Source organism: Ranitomeya variabilis, chromosome 3 (assembly GCF_051348905.1).
Source record: "Ranitomeya variabilis isolate aRanVar5 chromosome 3, aRanVar5.hap1, whole genome shotgun sequence".
NCBI lineage: Eukaryota > Metazoa > Chordata > Amphibia > Anura > Dendrobatidae > Ranitomeya > Ranitomeya variabilis.
The window spans coordinates 267,083,599-267,105,167 of NC_135234.1; the positions used below are offsets into that span (position 1 = coordinate 267,083,599).

Sequence of the window (21,569 nt, forward strand, 5' to 3'; positions counted from 1 at the left end):
ACACGGGAGTGGGAAGAGAGTGGCCAAGTGCCAGAATAGGCGCATCTTCCAGATGTACCTTTTCTGGGGTGGCTGGGGGCAGATGTTTGTAGCCAGGGGGGGGCAATAACCATGGACCCTCTCTAGGCTATTAATATCTGCCCTCAGTCACTGGCTTTACCACTCTGGCGGAGAAAATTGCGCGGGAGCCCACGCCAATTTTTTCCGCCATTTAACCCTTTATTTTACAAGCTACAGCACCCAAATTTTGCACATACACACTACCAACAGTAGTGTGGAATATGCAAAAAAAAAGGGATATGAGATGGTTTACTGTATGTAAACCATGTCTCATATCATGTCGGGTTTGGGAAGGAGAAATGAAAAGCCGGCAATTGAATTACCGGCTTTTCACATATATCGCGCTGAATTAAATATAAATACAGAATATATATATATGTGTCTCAATGACATATATATATATATATATATATATATGTGTGTGTGTGTGTGTGTGTGTGTGTGTGTGTGTGTGTGTGTGTGTATATATATATATATATATATGTATATATATACTGTATATATGTATATATATATACTGTATATATGTTTTAATGAACATTCGAGCCTATAAATCCATTAGATTTCGGTTTTGCAAGCCTGCGAGAAAATATCGCAGTATGGATGCCATACGGATTACATACGGAGGATGCCATGCACAAAATACGCTGACACACCCTGCCTACGGATGACATACGGACCACTATTTTGGGGCCTTTTCTGCGTATTACGGCCGTAAAAAACGGACCGTATTGTCTTACGCCTAGTGTGACGCCGGCCAAATAGCCCCCTTCTGGCCCAAGAGGACCTGGTTCTCCGGGCTGAGGATGCTATCTGTCACCGATCCCTGGGTTCTTCCGGATCATCCGGACCTCCTATCACAGGGACCGGTGTTCCACCCTCAGTCAGAGAATCTCCACCTGACAGCGTGGAATTTGAAAGGTCACTATTGATGGAAAGGGGGTTTTCGGACAAGTTAGTCTCTACACTAATAGTCCATGAGCCAAGAACCAAATTTGACGATATCGGTACCAAGCGGAGTGACTAATTCTCTTTGGTATTTTTAGGTAGATGCATGTCTGTAGTTTATTTTTTGATATGATAGCCCTTACATATACGTAGCTTATTAACCCCTTCAGCCCTAGGCCTATTTGTACCCAAGTGCCTAAGCCAATCTGACCTGTGCCACTTCATGGGCTAATAACTTTGGAACGCTTTCACCTATCCAAGCCATTCTGAGATTGTTTTCTCGTGACATATTGTACTTCACGTCAGTGCTAAATGGGAGTCAATATATTTTACCTTTCTATATAAAAAAATGCTAAATATTCGGAAATTTTGGAAAAATCGGCAATTTTTTAACTTTGAAATTCTCTGCTTTTTACAAAAATACTGATACCCCCCATAATAGTTATTAATTTACACTCCCCACATGTTTACTTCATATTGGCATCATTTTGAAAATGAAACCTTATTGTTTTACGACGTAATAGGGCTTATAGTTTTATGCGCAATTTTTCACATTTACAGCAAAACCCACTTTTCAAAGGACCAAGTCACTTCTGAAGTCACTTTAAGGGGCTTACATAACAGAAACCACCCATAAATTACCCCATTTTGCAAACTACACCCCTCAAGCTGTTCAAAACTCATTTTTAAAAACTGTTAACCCTTTAGGTGTTCCACAGGAATTTTAGCATGAGCCAAGAACCAAATATGACGATATCGGTACCACCCGGAGTGACTAGATGTAGTATTTGTAACAAAATTTAATCCAAGTTATGTAAATACACACTGAACATGTCATGTGCATATATATATATATATATATATATATATATATATATATATATATATATATATATATATATATATGTTACTCCATAATATCTTCAACATCGGACTCTGAATCTGACTGTTGTTCTACTGGCTCGTCTTCAGTACCCTTGTTCTGGCATGTCTGTAATCTGCACATGTCTGTGCACTTCAGGCCATTGCTGAGGCAAGTACACTGAGGAAGTTCACATGACCGCACACACTTGCAGGACAGTAGCTGTATAATAGCTTCTGGTGCTGGTGCCCCTTGCATCCACTTGACAACAAGCTTTCCGTCGTTATCTATCATCCAACCGCAGTCTGTTGGGTTTGCAACCCATGGCTGGCTCTGCAGACTTCTCCTCCAGATCGCAGCCTGGTAGTTTGCACGCAGTGCATGCATGAAAAGGCAGTCCTGGCAAGGAGGGAGTTGACTTGACTCTACCACTCCACGTCTGGCACAGAACAGCTGATAACGGAGCCTGTTTACCTCAGTTGTTTGGGTAGTTGGCAGGTACATGTGGCAGGTGATTTCCTGTAACTTCTCAAAAAGTTCGGTAGACACTTCCCATGAACGACCAACTTCCTGAAAGGCATCCTGGTATGTCTTGTTCATCTTCAACTGCTTGAGTGTCGTCATCTTCCCACGGCCAGCGAATGCACTGACGGTGTCACAGCCTGTAAATGCATGCATACCAATCAATGAATCACATACGCTGCCTCCCAATGTTCGGCTCAGAGTGGTGATATCCAGGAATCTTGTCCGGTTCTGTGTACCGCATTTCTGGAACAGGTGGGATGGGATTTTGTGGCACATGCCCAGACACAGGACCATGACATCAGTATCCTCCGAAGTGATGATGACCGACTTGTAACCAGATTCTGCTGCATGAAGAGCATGGAGAAGGAGGCGTGTGTCTGCTTCTTCTTGATTTGACTTAAGGTCAGCAGCCTCTTCCCACTGTTCTTTGGTGATCTTAAAGCAGAGCTGCTCACATGTGACATACAGCTCCTTCTCCTCAAGCTTCTCCCTGTGGTGTTTCGCCTTCCATTCTTCTACCAGAAACTTTATGAGACTTGCCTTGTTGGAGGAACTACTTAGAAGCTTTTTCCACTGCTGGATGTTGTGCCCATGTTGAATGTTCTTGAAATGGATCCCTGTGCCTTCATATCTGTTGACTCTTTCTGTATCTTTGATGGATGTCTCCTTGTAGACGTCAAAGACAATATCAATGCGCTTGCTCTTAGCACCCTCATGGATAGCGCGACTCATTGCTGTGCCTGCTAGCTGGCCAAATGTTGCATTGTTTCCCTTCAGTTTCTGAACCAGGCTCATCCCATCAATGATGGTTGCAGAGGGCTCGGGGATCACTTCTGCAGGACGAGCATTCCTCTCCAACTCCCTTGCGAGGGCAGCCTTGTTGGTCTTGCGGATAGACCCATCACCATTGGCAAGTGCCCATGGCAATGGACCCAGGGGATGAGTCAAGACATCACTCATTTGTAGCTTTCTGTTCTCAGCTACAAGTATCATCTGGCCAAATAGGTTTCTGTCAGCCTTCAAAATTACCTCCTTGCCAAGACCTTGTCTGCGTGTCTTCATTTGGATGTTAGAGAACGTTTTAAGTTTGTTCTTCGTCATCTTGTCATGAAACAATGTAGTTGGCTTATCGGTACCCAAACGCTCATCCTTGAATGTTTGATATGCATCCTCTCCTATACTGTATGCCCCTTGAAGGTCTTTGGCTACATCTGGTGGTGCTACAGTCGCTGTTGACAAACTGATAAGTTCACCATTATGCTCTTTGTTGAAGGGGTTCACCCAACCTGTCTCCAGCAGTTGAACGAAAGATTGGACATCGGCTTCATCTCTTCTAATCCTAGACACCTGTAGGTCTGAATGGCTGAAGTCAGTATATTGTTGGCCTACCAGGGCCCTCAGCTGCCTCAAGTACATACTGCGGTACTCTGATGTCAGGTAGAACCTGGAAACAGCTCCAACTTTGAGGCTGAAGCCTTTTGTGCCCCCTGGTGTCTGGGTGTCTTTGTTGATTGTCTCTTCAATGGTCTGGTCCACAGGAATTCGTCCAAAAGGATTCTTGCTACCGATCTGGACCGAAAAGCCACCTTGCATGAAGTATTCATGGACCTCTGGGTGTTCTATGGGCAGCCGAGACATTGTGGCATAGTAATAGGTTAGGTATCGGGCATAGTTGACCTTGTCATAGGCAAAACACCATGGTATCATCTGTCGGATTGCTCCTAGGTGAAGCATCCAGTTGCCTTCTCTTGAAGCTCGAACCAGGGCCAGCATGGTCTCGACCATGTATGTGTCAGTGTGTACGTGTATGTGTCAGTGTGTGTGCGTGTGTTGGGGCACCTCAGGGTGTCTTCAAATGTGACATAGCCCCCTAGATTTCTTCCAGTAAAATTTGCACTCCAAAAGTCATTTGGCGCTCCTTCCCTTCCGAGGCCTGCCGTTCCCCAATACTGCAGTGTACGACAACATATCGGGTGTTGTTGTGTTCGGGAGAGATTGGTGAACAAATAGTGGGGTGCATTTTTTGCTGGTACACCTCTTAAAAATAAAAAAATGAGCCTAAAATGACACCTTCATGTAAAAAATGCACTTTTTCCATTTTCTCAACCAAGTGTTTCCAACTACTGTGAAACACTGGTTGGGTCAAAGTGGTCACTATACCCCCTAAAAGATTCCTTGGGGGTGTAGTTTCCAAAATAGGGTCACTTTTTGGTGTTTCCACTGTGGGGGTACCTCAGGCAGCCTTCAAATGTGACATGGCCCCCTAGATTTCTTCCAGTGAATCCGCCACCCAAAAACCACATAGCGCTCCTTCCGTGTTGAGCTGTGCTGTGTGCCCATACTTTAGTTTACGAGTACATGTGGGGTGTTTCTATAAACTGCAGAATTAGGGTAACCAAGTTTGGGTTTGCCGTTAACCCTTGCTAGGTTGCAGGTAAAATTGGATTACAATGTAATATCTGGAAAAAAAATGAAATTTTGAAATTTCGCCTTCATTCTGCTAAAATTCCTGTGGAACACCTAAAGGGTTAACAGTTTTTAAAAATGAGTTTTGAACAGCTTGAGGGGTGTAGTTTGCAAAATGGGGTAATTTATGGGTGGTTTCTGTTATGTAAGCCCCTTAAAGTGACTTCAGAAGTGACTTGGTCCTTTGAAAAGTGGGTTTTGCTGTAAATGTGAAAAATTGCGCATAAAACTATAAGCCCTATTACGTCGTAAAACAATAAGGTTTCATTTTCAAAATGATGCCAATATGAAGTAAACATGTGGGGAGTGTAAATTAATAACTATTATGGGGGGTATCAGTATTTTTGTAAAAAGCAGAGAATTTCAAAGTTAAAAAATTGCCGATTTTTCCAAAATTTCAGAATATTTAGCATTTTTTTATATAGAAAGGTAAAATATATTGACTCCCATTTAGCACTGACGTGAAGTACAATATGTCACGAGAAAACAATCTCAGAATGGCTTGGATAGGTGAAAGCGTTCCAAAGTTATTAGCCCATGAAGTGGCACAGGTCAGATTGGCTTAGGCACTTGGGTACAAATAGGCCTAGGGCTGAAGGGGTTAATAAGCTACGTATATGTAAGGGCTATCATATCAAAAAATAAACTACAGACATGCATCTACCTAAAAATACCAAAGAAAATTAGTCACTCCGGGTGGTACCGATATCTGGCCCGGCTCATGGACTATAATGAAAAGTAGAAAGTCCATGACCACAAAAATCTATGGCAAAACCTGGAAAAAATTTTTGCCCACCTCCGGGTAAGATTACAAGATGGGATGCCAGTTGCTGAAATATTTGAATTTCTACAAAAGGGTTTAGATCTAGGCCTTTCAGTGAGTACCTTAAAAGTACCGATAGCAGCCCTAGGAGCATTGTACTGTGAAAACATAGCGGCCAACCCTTGGGTAACAGTTTGTCAGAGCAGCCGCAAGGTCTAGACCAGTAATTATACAGAGGCTACCAGCCTGGGATTTGAATCTAGTCTTGTCCGCTTTAACAGAATCCCCGTTTGAGGCTATAGAATCAATATCCCTTAAAATTCTATCACTTAAAACTACCCTCCTGATAGCCCTAACATCGGCCCGCAGAATAAGTGATCTCCAAGCCCTGTCTGCAAACCATCTCTTTACAAAAATCCTGGATGATAAGGTTATACTAAAAACAGACCCTGCCTATCTACCCAAAGTAGCGTCCAGATTCCATAGGTCTCAGGAAATAATCCTTCCTTGCTTCTGTCCAGACCCTAGAAATAAGAAAGAAGAAAAGTTCCACACATTAGATGTGAAAAGGTGTTTAGTTCAGTATATAAAATCCCCCCAGCAGCATAGGAAGGAAGGGTCACTCTTTATCTGCTTCCAGGGACCCAAGAAAGGACTCAGAGCCTCTAAAGGCACTATAGCACGTTGGATAACAGACGCGATAGCCTTGGCGTACTCATCCACTGGGAACGCCGTTCCGGAGGGACTGAAGGCCCACTCTACAAGGGCTATGGTGACCTCCTGGGCCGAAAGGTCGGAGGTACCATTAGATCAAATCTGTAAGGCGGCCACTTGGTCATCACCTTCAACCTTTTTTAGACACTACCGCTTAGACCTAGCCTCTTCATCTGACTGAACCTTCGGAAGAAGGGTTCTGCAGGCTGTGGTCCCTCCTTAAGCAATAATCTCTGCAATTCTCACTGTTGTGCTGTTGTGGGGGACTGAGAAAAGCATAGTTACTTACCAATAACTGTATTTCTCAGAGCCCATGACAGCACCTGATTATCCCCCCCCCCCCTCATCACGTGTGCGGTGAGCACATTCTTTTGTATGAAGTGTGTTTTTTCTATATAGACACAGTGTTCACCTGTTAAGCAATATGATAAAATTGTATATTTTTTGTTGTGACTAACCTGGAGGACCTCCGATGCTCTGTAAACAAAACTGATGCAGGGAGAGGTACCGTCCTTTTTATCCTGTAGGTTTCCTGTCCCTGAAGGGCCGATCCCCTCTCTCTTTGTGGTGCTGTCATGGGCTCTGAGAAATACCGTTATTGGTAAGTACTGTATTTTCTGGCGTATAAGACTACTTTTTAACCCCTGAAAATCTTCTTAAAAGTCGGGGGTCGTCTTATACGCCGGGTGCCGTCTTGTACGCCGAGTGCAGACACCAATGTGTATATGGTGGGTGGGGGGAGTGGTCCCGATGACGAAGAGGGGGAGTCTCACAGGAAAGTGTGAGTGGAGTATCCCCCATTACCTCATTGTAGCTGCAGCATGGGGTCTCTGTGCTGGGGAGAGGCGGCAGCTGCTGCTCCTCTTTGTGCCGCATGGGTGCTGTGCCGTGGGGCGGTGGCCGCCGCCGCTCCCCAGCACCCCACACTGCAGCTACAATGAGGTAATGGGGGATACTCCACTCACACTTTCCTGTGAGATGCCCCCTCTTCGTCATCAGGACCACTCCCTCCCAAAAGGCAGATTAGTCACCGGCCTATAAGACGACATACGGCGTATAAGAAGACCCCCGACTTTTAAGAAGATTTTATATTTTAACTGGAAAAGTTGGGGGGTCGTCTTATACGCCCAGTCGTCTTATATGCCGGAAAATACGGTAACTATGCTTTTTGTTACCATGATAATAGTTTTTTCACTGAAGACTTTAACAACTTATCAATCAATCCAACGCTTCATACTATCGTGATTTGCCTCACTACATAGGCTCACGCAGACGACCTTAAAGGGAACCTGTCACCAGGAATAACTGTTACAGAGCAGATATGGGGGTAATCTGCAGGTTAATAGTATTATTATGCTGCCCGGCACCTGTATACAGCCAAATGCAGCCAAATGTTCTTTATTCCCCCCGCCAGCATTCAGTATTCAGTCATAGGGGCGGGGGTAACAGCGTCCCCAGCCCTGACTGACACTGGCTGTACATTGTGGCCTCCTGTCAGTCCTGGTGACAGGTTCCCTTTACTTTCAAATCCAAATCCAAGACCACATCATTCACAATCTGACAAATCTTAGTCTATGGGGCTGTGCACACATGCGCTTCTTTTCTTCGGACTGAGTCTGTTTATATTGCTGCATGCATAATTTACATCTGATACTCAGATTGCACTCAGCTATGCAAGTCAGTGACTTTGTGGAAAAAAAATTGGGCTGCTCTCTGATGATTGACACGGACTGACAGAATGGACATGAGGAATTTTTTTCTATCTTCACCTCATCCGAAAAAATCTGATTACAGTGTGATTAACATAATCGGCACTATTCTCTCGGATGAGAGAAAATACGATGCTGTAACCCTAGCATACAGATGTATACAACCATTTTATCACGAATCAGGGAGTGACCTTTGGCCAGCACACGGCTATCACTTGTGCAGGGGGGCTTATCTTAGTTATCTCACCACTGCTTGCTACAATGTGATGAAAACACAAACAAGTCTAATGACCTATCAATTTACCTCAGGAGCTTATTTTAGTTATCCCACTGCTGCTAAAATATCACGAACTGCAGGGATTTATGTATATCCCGTTTTCCAGTTCCGCTGCGGAACTTGCAGCTGTCCGGCACCTCCTTTACCCTCAGATCAGTCAGGGAACTACACTTAGGACAATTAGTCGCCAGACGGGCTGCTTCACTGTGGACTGGCTGCTTCACTGTGGACTGGCTAGGAATTATAAATGCTCAGGCCGCAGCCAGACAAAAGCTTATAAAACCCCGTTCCGTCGCTGCCAGCTGTGCCCACCTGGCACAGAACACACTTCGCTGCCACCAGCTCAGATTTCTCCACAGAGGGGTTCGAGCCAACCCAAATTAGTAGTGTAATTAACTTCAGGCACTTAGCTCCGTTTTCCTTGCTCTAAAATGTACCCTAACGAAGCTAGTAAATATTATAACTTTTACTCCGAAAAGGTTGGCAGTGTTTACAAAAGGTATATAAAGATTTTACACTGAGACAATTTAAATATGTACAAGCAATTATAAAAAAAACAGGGATTAAAGAAGATTAACACTCACATTCTGCTTAGATCATTTCAGGCCAACCGTGCTGATGGGAGGAGCCAGATATCCCAATTCATCAGGGAGTCTTAGTGCAGTGAGGTCCCAGGCAGGAATGAAGGCTGGGTTGAGTGGCAGTAACTTATACTTGTAGGCTGTGACATCACTAAAGGGGCTGTTACCTGCACCCTCCACTAGCTGCCCGGGTGCACATTTTGGTATGAAAATTTATAATTATCAGACCTTGCCTGGAGAACTTAACAGAGAGACCACACACACATCACTTATCTTATACTGAATTTAGCTTTCAAATGAGTCTGAACTTGGACTAGCTAGTTCACACGGTTCAGGAGCAATCCATTTCTCAGGTTCTGTTGGAGCTAAAGTTTAGCGACCGGTGCCGCAGTGAAGCTCTATTAACACACGTTCCAAATATGTGTCTGGCATATTCCTGTCATACACTGGCGCCGCATTATGGCTTATTTAATATCTCCCCCCTTTTCAGCAAGAACATGGGTTTAGACAAAAGAAACTTGAACACACTCCTGGCTAATTAACATTCCGACGGCAGGGGGGGAAAGAGCAGAGAGGAGTTTCAAGGCTCCCCGCTGGAGTTTCAAGTTACACAGGGATTGTGCCTAGGCCAGCGAAGGCAGTGGGAAGGGGAAGGGGGGTTGGAGCCCACAGCGTGTGTGATAACAAGAGAAAATGAAAAATCATACTCCATTTCATACATTAACGTGACACATTTCATGATAAAAATAATAGTAAGATGGCTGTATTACATCAGCATGGTGCTATATACAGAAAAAAATGTATCAATACCAGTTCAGAGGGTTTTGAGAGACTAGCCTCCATCTGTGGTTAAAATAAAGGCATCATCACAATCGGAGTACTTGGTGATGACCAGAATTGTCAGCCTCCCACCCCCTATACATGCTTTGATACCCTTTGGAAGGGGCAGAGAGATTAATTTGTATTGCATATGTTCTTTTCATGCCTTTTCGGCTGTTTAGATGAATTTTCTCTTTTATTACAGTTTTGAAATGTCTCCAATCAAGATATACAGCAGATGTTTTCTATACAAACGCTGGATGCACTGTGGTTGCAGTTAATCCTTTTCAGCCGATTGATAAATTATATAGTGTTGAGATTATGAAAGAGTATCACACTGCAAGTCACCCTCAGGTAATGGGAAAATTCACTAAAGGGAACCTGACCTAGAAAAAATAAATAATTTTTACTCACTGTAAAATCTTTCTCATAGCTTCTGTTGGGGACACAGAAACCATGGGATAGGCTGCTGCTACGTGGAGGTTAACACTACATCATAAATGAAAATTGTCACTTCCTTAGCAGACTACACGTTGTCTACTAGCATCAGGCCTCCTCAGTTTAGTGAGAAAGCAGGAGGAGCAAGAAAAGTATTAAAGGGGTTTTCCCACGAACAAAAATTTATTTTATTCACTAGATCTCGGAATGAAAATAAGGTCCACAATAGGAAGCGATTAAATAAAATGTTCCTGTGCTGAGATAATCTTATAAATGTGCCCCTGCTGTGTAGTGTGTAATGACTGTGTCTGACCCTACAGGGGCATGATCTGATCATACCACAGCTCCTGGGCATGGGGGGGGGAAGCAAAAAAGTATACAGACATTACTGCAGGGGATCACAGCAGATTGTTTTTGTGAAGGAAAATATTTAGTTCTCTGTTTTTTAGCAATGTTTTACCTCACAGAATAATTTGTGATCCTCTGCTGTAATGTCTGCATTCTGTTTTGTGTCCCTCCCTGCCCAGGAGCTGTGGTATGATCAGACCATGTCCCTGTACGGTCAGACACAGCCGTTACACAGCACACAGCAGCGGCACATTTATAAGATTATCTCAGCACAGAAAGGTTTTATTTAACACATCCAATTGTGGAAATTATTATTATTCAAAGATCTAGTGATTAAAATGTACTTTTGTTCGTGGGAAAACCCCTTTAAAGCAAGTAACAAAAGTAAAATTCAATTACACCACATCTGAAAAACAGCATCAATATATGCCTGACCGGGCAACCAAGGGCAAGTGCTGTGTCCCCTAATAAAGGCTATGAGAAAAATGTTTTCCGATGAGTAAAAAAAAATCTTTATTTGTACGTTGCCTCATTGGAGAAAACAGAAATCATGGGACGTCCAAAAGTTGTCTCTGGCATGGGAAAGAAACTTAGTTTTACTGTTGCCACATAAATTTTTCTGCTATGACAAGCACAGGGGTTTTCTGCAGATCCTCGGCTGTCATGCCATCCCATTGGCTCCCCGCAACTATGTGACAGGCGCGGCTAGTTTCTGAGCTATTGTAGAATTAACAATAGATATCACTCATGTAATGTTAGCAGTAAGTAAAATATTTGCCATTGCACTATACCTATATTTCTCTGCTGTAGCTGTGCATCATGAATTGTGGTATGTGTTAAAGGGGCCCACAAAAACCTGGACCCGTCCCTGTTCAAAACGGTTTCTTATGGTGGAGGATCTGAAAAACCTTTCTGGTAGAAGGGCAGAGAGCTCTTTCCTGTAATGTGAAGAGACTACCTCTCTGACACAGATGTCGTTGATCGCTTCTAACCATGCTCTTTGGAAGTACAGGAGGTGGCCTCCCACTCGAGAAGAATTCCCGAGCAGGAGCGGCCTGTCATTGGTTCTTCTGTTACCTCTGAAGCTACTCAGCGGATGTATACCTGAATGCGGACCTCCTTCGTCTCTGGGAGGCCTTGAGTCTCTGATGACTGGCCTCACTTGGTGCTGAAAATTGGTGAAAGGGGCGAAACTGGAGTCTGCAAAATGTGTAGTTCACCCTGGCCTGATGGAAAAGAGTGCTTCTACCTCCTGTAGCGTCAACAATAACCTTGAACAATATATCCCCAAAAAGACGTGAGCCCTGAAAAGGCAAACTTTTTTTTGAGGCAAGAACTGCCCTCCATGCCTTCAGACATAAAATTCGAAGGATGGCCACACTATTGCTTGTGGCATGAGTCGAGCACTCTGCAGCATCCAAGGACGCAGAACACAAGTATCTGCAGGCCTGAGCAATCTGGTCAGATAACTCAGCCATCTTTACTCTTTGAGATTGAACGCATGTGCTTCACCCATGCGGTAACTGTCTTAGATAACCACATGTCAGAAAACCTGTGCACAAGACAAAGCCTGCCACTTTTAAAGGCAGATTTGGACATATATTCCATACGTCTAGCTATAAGATTACAAGGTGCTGCATCTTAGAGATGGGAAGGGTGGTAGGGTGGTAGTTGTACATATGCGGCACACAGGCGTATTCACCACTGGTGGATATGACAAAGATGTTACCAGCTCTGCCTGTAAAGGATCCATCACCTGCATGCATCAACATTTTTGAAAACCTTTGTCTGGGTGTACCCAAAACTTTCTGTGACACCTGCACAAACTGATTAGAAAATTATCTAGACACGCGTTTACCCCACTTGAGGGATCCTATGTTAGCGAGGGGAGGTGGATCCACCTCCTTAACCCCTAGAGATGAGTTCCCAGCTGAAACCAAACTCTCTGCTATCTCCCTTAATTTCCCCACCTGAAAAGGGATCCAGAACAGAATCCAAGCTTAAACTAAGCTCTGACTGTTAAGGGGACTGTAACCCTTAAGATGGAGAGAGATAGAGCATGTGCCTTTCCTGTGGATTGGACAGTAACCTGAACAATGAACTGCATCAAGGTTACTTGGATCGCCTTCATGATCGGTCATGCTGGTGTGGGGTAGCTGGAGGGTCTGTCTCACTCATAGCGGGGGTCAGAGTCCTGGAGGCAGTAGAAATCCACAGTAACCGTTTCACAACTGTAACCAGAGTCTGGGAAACCCTGTTAATTTTGTACCTTAATGAGTTAAGACTTGAGCCCATGCAGAGGATGGCACACTCTTTTCACCCAGTACATGGGTCTCCTGAGCAGACATCAGCAAGGGAAGGGGGTACAGGTGGCACAATAAGCAACAGATTGACCAGCGGAAAACTTGATGTGACTGGTAACACGCATAGGTAACCAGGGCGGGCTGCATTGGTGGGTGTGCATCGTCCTCTCTTGACTCAGACAGGAGTAATAGAATGACAGGAAAAAGGAAAATAAAAGGGTGCAAATACAGCAGTGAAGGCAACTGCTGAGGAGCCAGAGTATCAGCCCCTCAGACACAGCAGACTACTTAGACAAAGCTCCCTTGATGAAGTCCTGCAGAGAATACCAGCTGTTGGTGTCATTAGGTCCGTACGAGAAAAGTGGCAGTGCCTTAGTCCGGGATAGAGGAAAGAATGCATGGTGGCAATGTCCGGTGTACCCTCTCAGAATAAATATCAAAATATGGTGTGGGTAAAAGGGGCAGAGTGGGTGCAGCATCCACTTTCTGATTGACTGATCTTCCACTAACCGACCGGCCTGCTGAAGGAGCTAAAAGCCTGGAGGGCGGGCCTCCACAAACAAGAATCCACCCTCCCTCTCTAACAGCAGCAGCGAAGAGTGGCAGCATCCTCGTCCAGCAGAGAATGTCCAGATGAAGCATCGGCTGCACTGCCCTGAACATGATGTGGCACTACACCCTGCCACACACACCTGCCTGGATAAGTTGCTCAAAATGTGCTGCACATACAGTTGTGCTCAAAAGCTTACATGCCCCGGCAGAATTTTTGCTTTGATAACACTAAATGACCCTAATCAAAAGTTCACATACCCTATTTCTTAATACCATGTATTGCCCCCTCAAACACCAATGCCAGCTTGAAGGCCTTTGTGGTAGTTGTAGATGAGGTTCTTTATTTTCTCAGATGGTAAAGCTGCCCACTCTTATTGGCAAAAAGCCTCCAGTTCCTGTGAAGTCCTCGGCTGTCTAGCATGAACTGCGCTCTTGAGATCTCCGCAGATTGGCTCAATGATATTGATGTCAGGAGACTGAGATGGCCACTCCAGAACCTTCACTTTGTTCTGCTGTAGCCAATGACAGGTCGACTTGGCCTTGTGTTTTGGATTGTTGTCATGTTGGAACGTCCAAGTACGTCCCATGTGCAGTGTCCAGGCTGATGAGTGCAAATTTGCCTCCAGTATTTGCTGATAACGTGCTGCATTCATCTTTCCTTCAACTGTGACTAAGTTTCCTGTGCCTTTGTAGCTCACACATCCCCAAAACCTCAGCAATCCACCTCCGTGCTTTATAGTAGGAATGGTGTTCCATTCATCATAGGCCTTGTTGACCTCTCTGCAAATGTAACATTTATGGTTGTGGCCAAAAAGTTCAATTTTGGTCTCATTACTCCAAATTAACTTGTTCTAGAAGTTTTGAGGCTTGTCTCTGTGCTGTTTTGCATATTGTAGGTGAGATACTTTATGGCATTTGCACAGTAATGGCTTTCTTGTGGCGACTAGACCATGCAGCCCATTTTTCTTCAAGTGCCTCCTTATTGTGCATCTTGAAACAGCCACACTGCTAGTTTTCAGAGTCATGTATTTCAGCTGATGTTGTGGGTTTTTCTTTGCATCCCAAACAATTTTTCTGGCAGTTGTGGATGACCTTTTTGTTGGTCTACCTGACTGTGGTTTTGTTTTTACAGAGCCCCTGATTTTTCATTTGTTAATCACAGTTTGAACGATCCGTGACGTTCCAGCGATATCCATACGATATCGTAGTGTCTGACACGCAGCAGCGACCAGGGACCCTGCTGAGAATCGTACGTCGTAGCAGATCGTTTGGAACTTTCTTTCGTCGCTGGATCTCCCGCTGTGATCGCTGGATCGTTGTGTGTGACAGCGATCCAGCGATGCGTTCGCTTGTAACCAGGGTAAACATCGGGTTACTAAGCGCAGGGCCGTGCTTAGTAACCCGATGTTTACCGTGGTTACCAGCGTAAAAGTAAAAAAAAAAAAACAGTACATACTCACATTCCGGTGTCTGTCCCCCGGCGTTCTGCTTCTCTGCACTGTGAGCGCCGGCCGGCCGGAAAGCGAGCACAGCGGTGACGTCTGAAGTCACCGCTGTGCTTTCCGGCTGGCGCAGACACAGTGGAGAGAAGCAGAACGCCGGGGGACAGACACCGGAATGTGAGTATGTACGTTTTTTTTTTTTTTTTTTTTTTAACTTTTACGCTGGTAACCACGGTAAACATCGGGTTACTAAGCGCGGCCCTGCGCTTAGTAACCCGATGTTTACCCTGGTTACAAGCGAACGCATCGCTGGATCGCTGTCACACACAACGATCCAGCGCAACATACAGTACACGCAACATTCAGTACACGCAACATTCAGTACACGCAACATTCAGTACACGCAACATTCAGTACACGCAACATTCAGTACACGCAACATTCAGTACACGCAACATTCAGTACACGCAACATTCAGTACACGCAACATTCAGTACACGCAACATTCAGTACACGCAACATTCAGTACACGCAACATTCAGTACACGCAACATTCAGTACACGCAACATTCAGTACACGTTGTCATGATATGTACTTTTGCCCTGTCCTGTATTTGAATAATATGCCATTTGATGTATGTAACTGTTCTCTGGTTTCTATTAGCTGTAATTTATGTATTTTCTTCTGCTGGGAGTTCGCCTGTAACAATGTCTCCTTCCCCCAATACTTGCAGCCCTAAGCTATAATGTAATTAAGCTTTGTAAACACCACTAGTGCAGAATAGTCTTTCTTCCTCACAGCAGGTGGCTAGTCAAATGTACATACTACATAGACTAAGTGGAGCCCACTAGTCTAGACTCTTCTGATGGACCCAACCATTGAATAGAAGGTGTGACCCCTACCCCCCTTCATGGGCGGATCCCAGGAGCTCAGACAATCCATTCTTATTTTGAGATCAGATGTGAGTTGATCCTTGAAGGAGGAGTGGGGATTCTTAGCTGAGGCAAGACCCCACGTCCATCTGGGACTGCGGAAGCGAACGGGGCGAGACTTGAGCTGAGGACATATCTCGTCGTTCGTGAGATTGTTTTGGGATCCCTTGGACTCGTGTGGACTATTGCTTTGTTAGCGGGCACAAGGATTATCGGGAGGTGCCCCTGAACCTGTTCCATTGGACTAATTGTGGACTCTGTAGATCTACCTGCATGTGTTGTTCCAGCGTTCTTGATAATAAATCTGTGGAATCATCCCTTGGCCTGTTGTCCCTTCTTGCTCTGCCGTACACCCCGTCAGATACTGGTGGCAAGCAGCGGGATCAGAGCAGAAGGAATGGAGGACAATGGCCCAACATCGGGAACCAGCACCGCAGAGTACAAGAACTGGACTTTGGGGAGCCTACAATCAAAGGCCCGTGAAGTAGGAGTCCGTTTTAAAGGACTCTCCAAGGAGCAGCTAATTGAGGCTTTGGAAGGAGTTCGCCTGCAAGATAACGCTGAGGAAGGATCCTCACAGCAAATGGAGGAAAGACTGCAGCCGGAGGTAAATACCCCAAAAAGTCAGTGGGTTGTGTGGTACGAGGAGGAGATGGCAGTGCTGGGAGAGGAGGCCACCATAGAAGATAAGAGGGAGGCCATTCACAGAGCTCAGGAGAGGGAGAGGGAGGCCATTCACAGAGCTGAGGACAGAGCTCAGGAGATGGCATTGCTGGAGAGGCAGATCGCTTTGGAAGCAGCTAGAAGCTCCAGACAGACTGTAACCCCAGCACCCACCATGAGGGAACTCCCCAGAGTGTCCCGCAAAGACTTCAAGCCCTTTAATGAGGCTGCAGGCGACATTGAGGGCTTCTTCCAGGACTTTGAGCATCAGTGTCGATTAATGGAAGTCCCGGAAAGGGAGCGAGTCAGACATCTTGTGGGGCTCTTAGAGGGTGGAGCTGCCGAAGCCTATAGAGCTATGGACCCTCGGGGGAACCGTGAGTATGCGGAGATTAAACAGACTATTCTAGAACATTATGCTGTGACGCCAGACACTTACAGGACTCAGTTCCGTACTTTAGCCTGTGATGGGGAAGTGTCTTTTAAGATATATGCTCATAGACTCAAACAAATATGTCATCGCTGGCTGGAGGCAGAGGAGGCCTTAACCTGGGAGAACTTCCTCCAGGTTATCCTAAAAGAGCAGTTTTACTTCAAGTGCCCTGCTGAGATCCGGGAATGGGTGCGTGAGAGGAGACCAGCCACAGTGGAAGAAGCTGCATCTCTCGCTGATGAGGCTCTCACCATCAAGCCTCAGTGGAGGGTTCTGTTAGAGGATCGAGAGAGGCCTACCAGCTCCACAACATCGGTGGCCCCCAGTTCTTCTGTCCCCATTGTTCCCCGTTCCTCTAAGCCACCACCTCATGCTGATACCCGTGTAAATGTGCCTCCAGTTGCTTCTACTGCGTTTTCTGGAATACGACGAGGAGAGGAAGTAGCAGAGCGCAGGTGTTATGGCTGTGGGCATCCGGGGCATCTGCAGGCCTCATGCCCAGTCCATGGAGGAGTCGTCCTCAAACTCCTACAGCACCTTCAGGTGGGAGCCGGCCTCCAGGTTCCCTTACCCCTCGCCCAAGAGGACGCCTTGGATGAAGTGAGACCCAGCACAGATGCTATCGATGTGGGCAGCTGGGGCATCTGCAAGCCTCCTGCCCAGCTGTTGAAATGAGGATTGATCCTGTACCCAGTCGTATTATTAATTATGTACAGCCAAGTGCCATGGAGGAAGACATGTCACCACTACGTGAAGACCAGCCTAGTGCCTCACCCACCCATGTTGCACCACTAGGAGTTTATGGTGTGCGACCCGCAGCTATAACGACTTCTGCTCATCGAGATAAGCACTTGCAGGAGGTCGTGCTGGATGGACAGAGACTTATTGGATTTTGTGACTCAGGGGCTTTCCTCACACTGGCTGATCCCCGAGTGGTTCGGCCTGAGGCAATCCATAGAGGACCTGGGATTGTCATTGAACTGGCTGGTGGACAATGGAGGACTATTCCCACAGCCACTGTGGATCTGAACTTTGGTTTTGGGGTCAGGCGATGTGTGGTTGGGGTGATGGGTGGTCTGCCTGCAGATGTTCTCCTGGGCAATGATGTGGGAGAGCTACGATGCCAATTCGTGGCTGCATGAAGCCACATGTAAGTTACGCTCTGCCTGTGTGTACTTAACCAGCGACCTGTAGAGGTCCCTAGTACGTACACAAATTGGGAGGGGAAGGGATTGTCATGATATGTACTTTTGCCCTGTCCTGTATTTGAATAATATGCCATTTGATGTATGTAACTGTTCTCTGGTTTCTATTAGCTGTAATTTATGTATTTTCTTCTGCTGGGAGTTCGCCTGTAACAATGTCTCCTTCCCCCAATACTTGCAGCCCTAAGCTATAATGTAATTAAGCTTTGTAAACACCACTAGTGCAGAATAGCCATTCTTCCTCACAGCAGGTGGCTAGTCAAATGTACATACTACATAGACTAAGTGGAGCCCACTAGTCTAGAATCTTCTGATGGACCCAACCATTGAATAGAAGGTGTGACCCCTACCCCCCTTCATGGGCGGATCCCAGGAGCTCAGACAATCCATTCTTATTTTGAGATCAGATGTGAGTTGATCTTTGAAGGAGAAGGAGTGGGGATTCTTAGCTGAGGCAAGACCCCACGTCCATCTGGGACTGCGGAAGCGAACGGGGCGAGACTTGAGCTGAGGACATATCTCGTCGTTCGTGAGATTGTTTTGGGATCCCTTGGACTCGTGTGGACTATTGCTTTGTTAGCGGGCACAAGGATTATCGGGAGGTGCCCCTGAACCTGTTCCGTTGGACTAATTGTGGACTCTGTAGATCTACCTGCATGTGTTGTTCCAGCGTTCTTGATAATAAATCTGTGGAATCATCCCTTGGCCTGTTGTCCCTTCTTGCTCTGCCGTACACCCCGTCACACATGTAACATGCAACATTCAGTACATGCAACATTCAGTACATGCAACATACAGTACATGTAACATACAGTATATGCAACATACAGTATATGCAACATACAGTATATGCAACATACAGTACATGCAACATTCAGTGTATGCAACATTCAGTACATGCAACATACATGACCTTGGCAAGGTTGACTTTCCGTGACCTTCTCCCTTTTTTCCCCTTGAATAAACACGCCACACCAGTACTTATGGATAATAACGGCCACAGCAGCCAATTTATTATTATCATAATAATAATATTAATTTAAAAAAACTTGGTGGGGCCCTCGAAGCTAACCCGATCCTGGTCTGGTTATTAAACCGTCGGCATTGCCTCTTCCCCAGCCTTACTTCCCGCCGCGTTTTCCTCCCGGCTCGGGAGCACCATGGCTTGAGGGAAGAGGTTGCCTCCACACCGTTAAACCTGTACCCGACTTCCATCGTCCTATACCCACCCATCGGTACCGCACACCCGACCTCCAACATCGGGTGGCCCTCCGGGTCCCATGATAATGTGACCCCGACTTGCCTCGTCAGGTATCACCCAAGTCTCACCAGACCAGTAACCATCCACTGTCGGGGGGGCCCGCAATGCAAGACCCCCCCCCATACCGAACTTTTTTGCCTGCTTCGAGGACCCACCAGCGCCACACCGAGAGCACCTGACCCCCCTTTAAGTGCTCGAGACCCCACCAGACCGCCCTGCTGTGGCCCTCCGTATCCCCTCTCACAAGCCGTCAATCCACAAATCCATCCCTATAGTGTTCAAATACACTCTATCCCCTAACCAGCAATCTCTTTCCGTAGAATCTAAGCCTGCGTGACATATTGCCAGCCCCTCTCCCCATTTCCTTCTAGGTACCATGTCAGACCACACTAGCCTCATACTTGGATACGCTAATTCCAGCTGACGTACATCCCTTCTAATGTTGGAACTCAGTCGTTTCTCCAAGCTGGGTCCCAGGTCATTACCCCCTGCGCGTAATACTAATATATATCTGTGGTCCCTTAAAGGTATACCGCCCGAGATACTCGTGTAGTACCCGGCCCCATGTTAAATCCCTGTAGCCCAGCCACCTAATCACCGCCCTTTCTCTTGCATAAACTAACTGTCTCCCGCCCATCCATCTGTCAGCCCACTGTGCTCCTCAGAAAACGTATGAATGTCCTAAAATCCAGATCACGATCGGGCCTTGTCCTGTAACAAACCAAAAAGAAATTTTTGCGGCGCACCATATCCAGGACAGATTGCTGCTTCATAACCCGATGTCGTACGTAAGACTCCGTTGGGACTCCCCCGGCCATTAAACATAATTGGTCACGGGCTCAGTCCCCCACTGCGGCCTCTGTTGCCGCCCCCAATCCAAAAGGAATCCCCGCGTATTTGACAGGATCCGTGCCTGTCCCTACCAGGCATTTCCAGAATACTTTAATAAATTGCTACTTGGACAAGAAGGACCCCTCCTCGTGACATAACAGCGGCCCCTCCCGTTGAGGCTTGGCGGCCGAGAATATCGTAAGACACTTCCAAGGACACCTGATAGAACCGCTGACCTTTTCCAATAGCACCCCTTTTCCTTTTTTGATCTTCTGATATATAACTCTAATAATTTCTGACTAGCCATGATGTCTTTAGCTAGATTGCCCCCACCTCTTCGCTCCGCCTGGTGCTTCTAATTCCCCTATCCTCATTGCTCCGAAAAATGCTGATGTGAATGCCAGGCTAAACAGGCCCACCTCCAAACGTGACATGCACCCCGCTTCTAAATGTAATCCTAGGTTCTCCAATAAACCAAATGGCACAGGCCGCCTGTTATCCTTCCTGCCTTTTTCCTTTCCGGACACCCTTAATGGCCTGTCTTACTAAACAATTCCTTTTCAAGTCCGTTCTGTTCCCCAGTTGAAGCCCGAACACTAACCCTGAAATTAATTGATTTTTTCTTTTTTTTTTTTTTGCTGTAGACAACTTACCAACCGTGGCCTGCCTAATTCCCATCAATAAACAATCCCTGTCTGTTAAGTCCTCCCTCCCTTGTCCCAACCAGTATTCCCCCAGCTGCCATGTGCAAAGATAAGCTGTTCACGCGCTACTTGCTAAGGATGAATTGATCAATGGCTTGGCAGCCCTGATGCCACCCTCCAGAGTCCGGGAGGGCAGGGTAGGCCCTCTTCTTCTGCTTCCGGGGCCCAATGTCTGAAACCGCCCTCATCTTAGTCGCTTCCCGTGGCTGGAGGGCACTGGGAATAGGCCTATTGTCCTTTGTGTTAATGCACGTGATCACTTTTTCCTTTTTGTCACTCCCCCGGACTGAAGGTCCCCCGATTAGGTATACTGCTCTTCAGTTTATTGCACTGGATTACTGATTGTGCAGAAGACAGCCTTAAAGAAACAAGACTTGGTCAGTATAACAGTCCATAACATCAGACTACAGGTCCTTCTCAAAAAATTAGCATATAGTGTTAAATTTCATTATTTACCATAATGTAATGATTACAATTAAACTTTCATATATTATAGATTCATTATCCACCAACTGAAATTTGTCAGGTCTTTTATTGTTTTAATACTGATGATTTTGGCATACAACTCCTGATAACCCAAAAAACCTGTCTCAATAAATTAGCATATTTCACCCGTCCAATCAAATAAAAGTGTTTTTTAATAACAAACAAAAAAACCATCAAATAATAATGTTCAGTTATGCACTCAATACTTGGTCGGGAATCCTTTGGCAGAAATGACTGCTTCAATGC

The 21,569-nt window shown here is 45.8% G+C and overlaps 1 protein-coding gene across 5 annotated transcripts in view; it reads left to right on the forward strand.

The window, feature by feature from the left end:
• MYO19 (myosin XIX) overlaps positions 1-21,569 on the forward strand; it is a 554,640-nt gene that overhangs the window by 79,771 nt on the left and 453,300 nt on the right. For all 5 annotated transcript variants that reach the window (XM_077295453.1, XM_077295452.1, XM_077295451.1 and 2 more), the window contains one exon: positions 9,930-10,078. In XM_077295453.1, coding sequence (XP_077151568.1) covers positions 10,046-10,078 — 33 coding nt within the window. In that variant the 5' untranslated portion in view covers positions 9,930-10,045. The remainder of the gene's footprint in view (positions 1-9,929; positions 10,079-21,569) is intronic.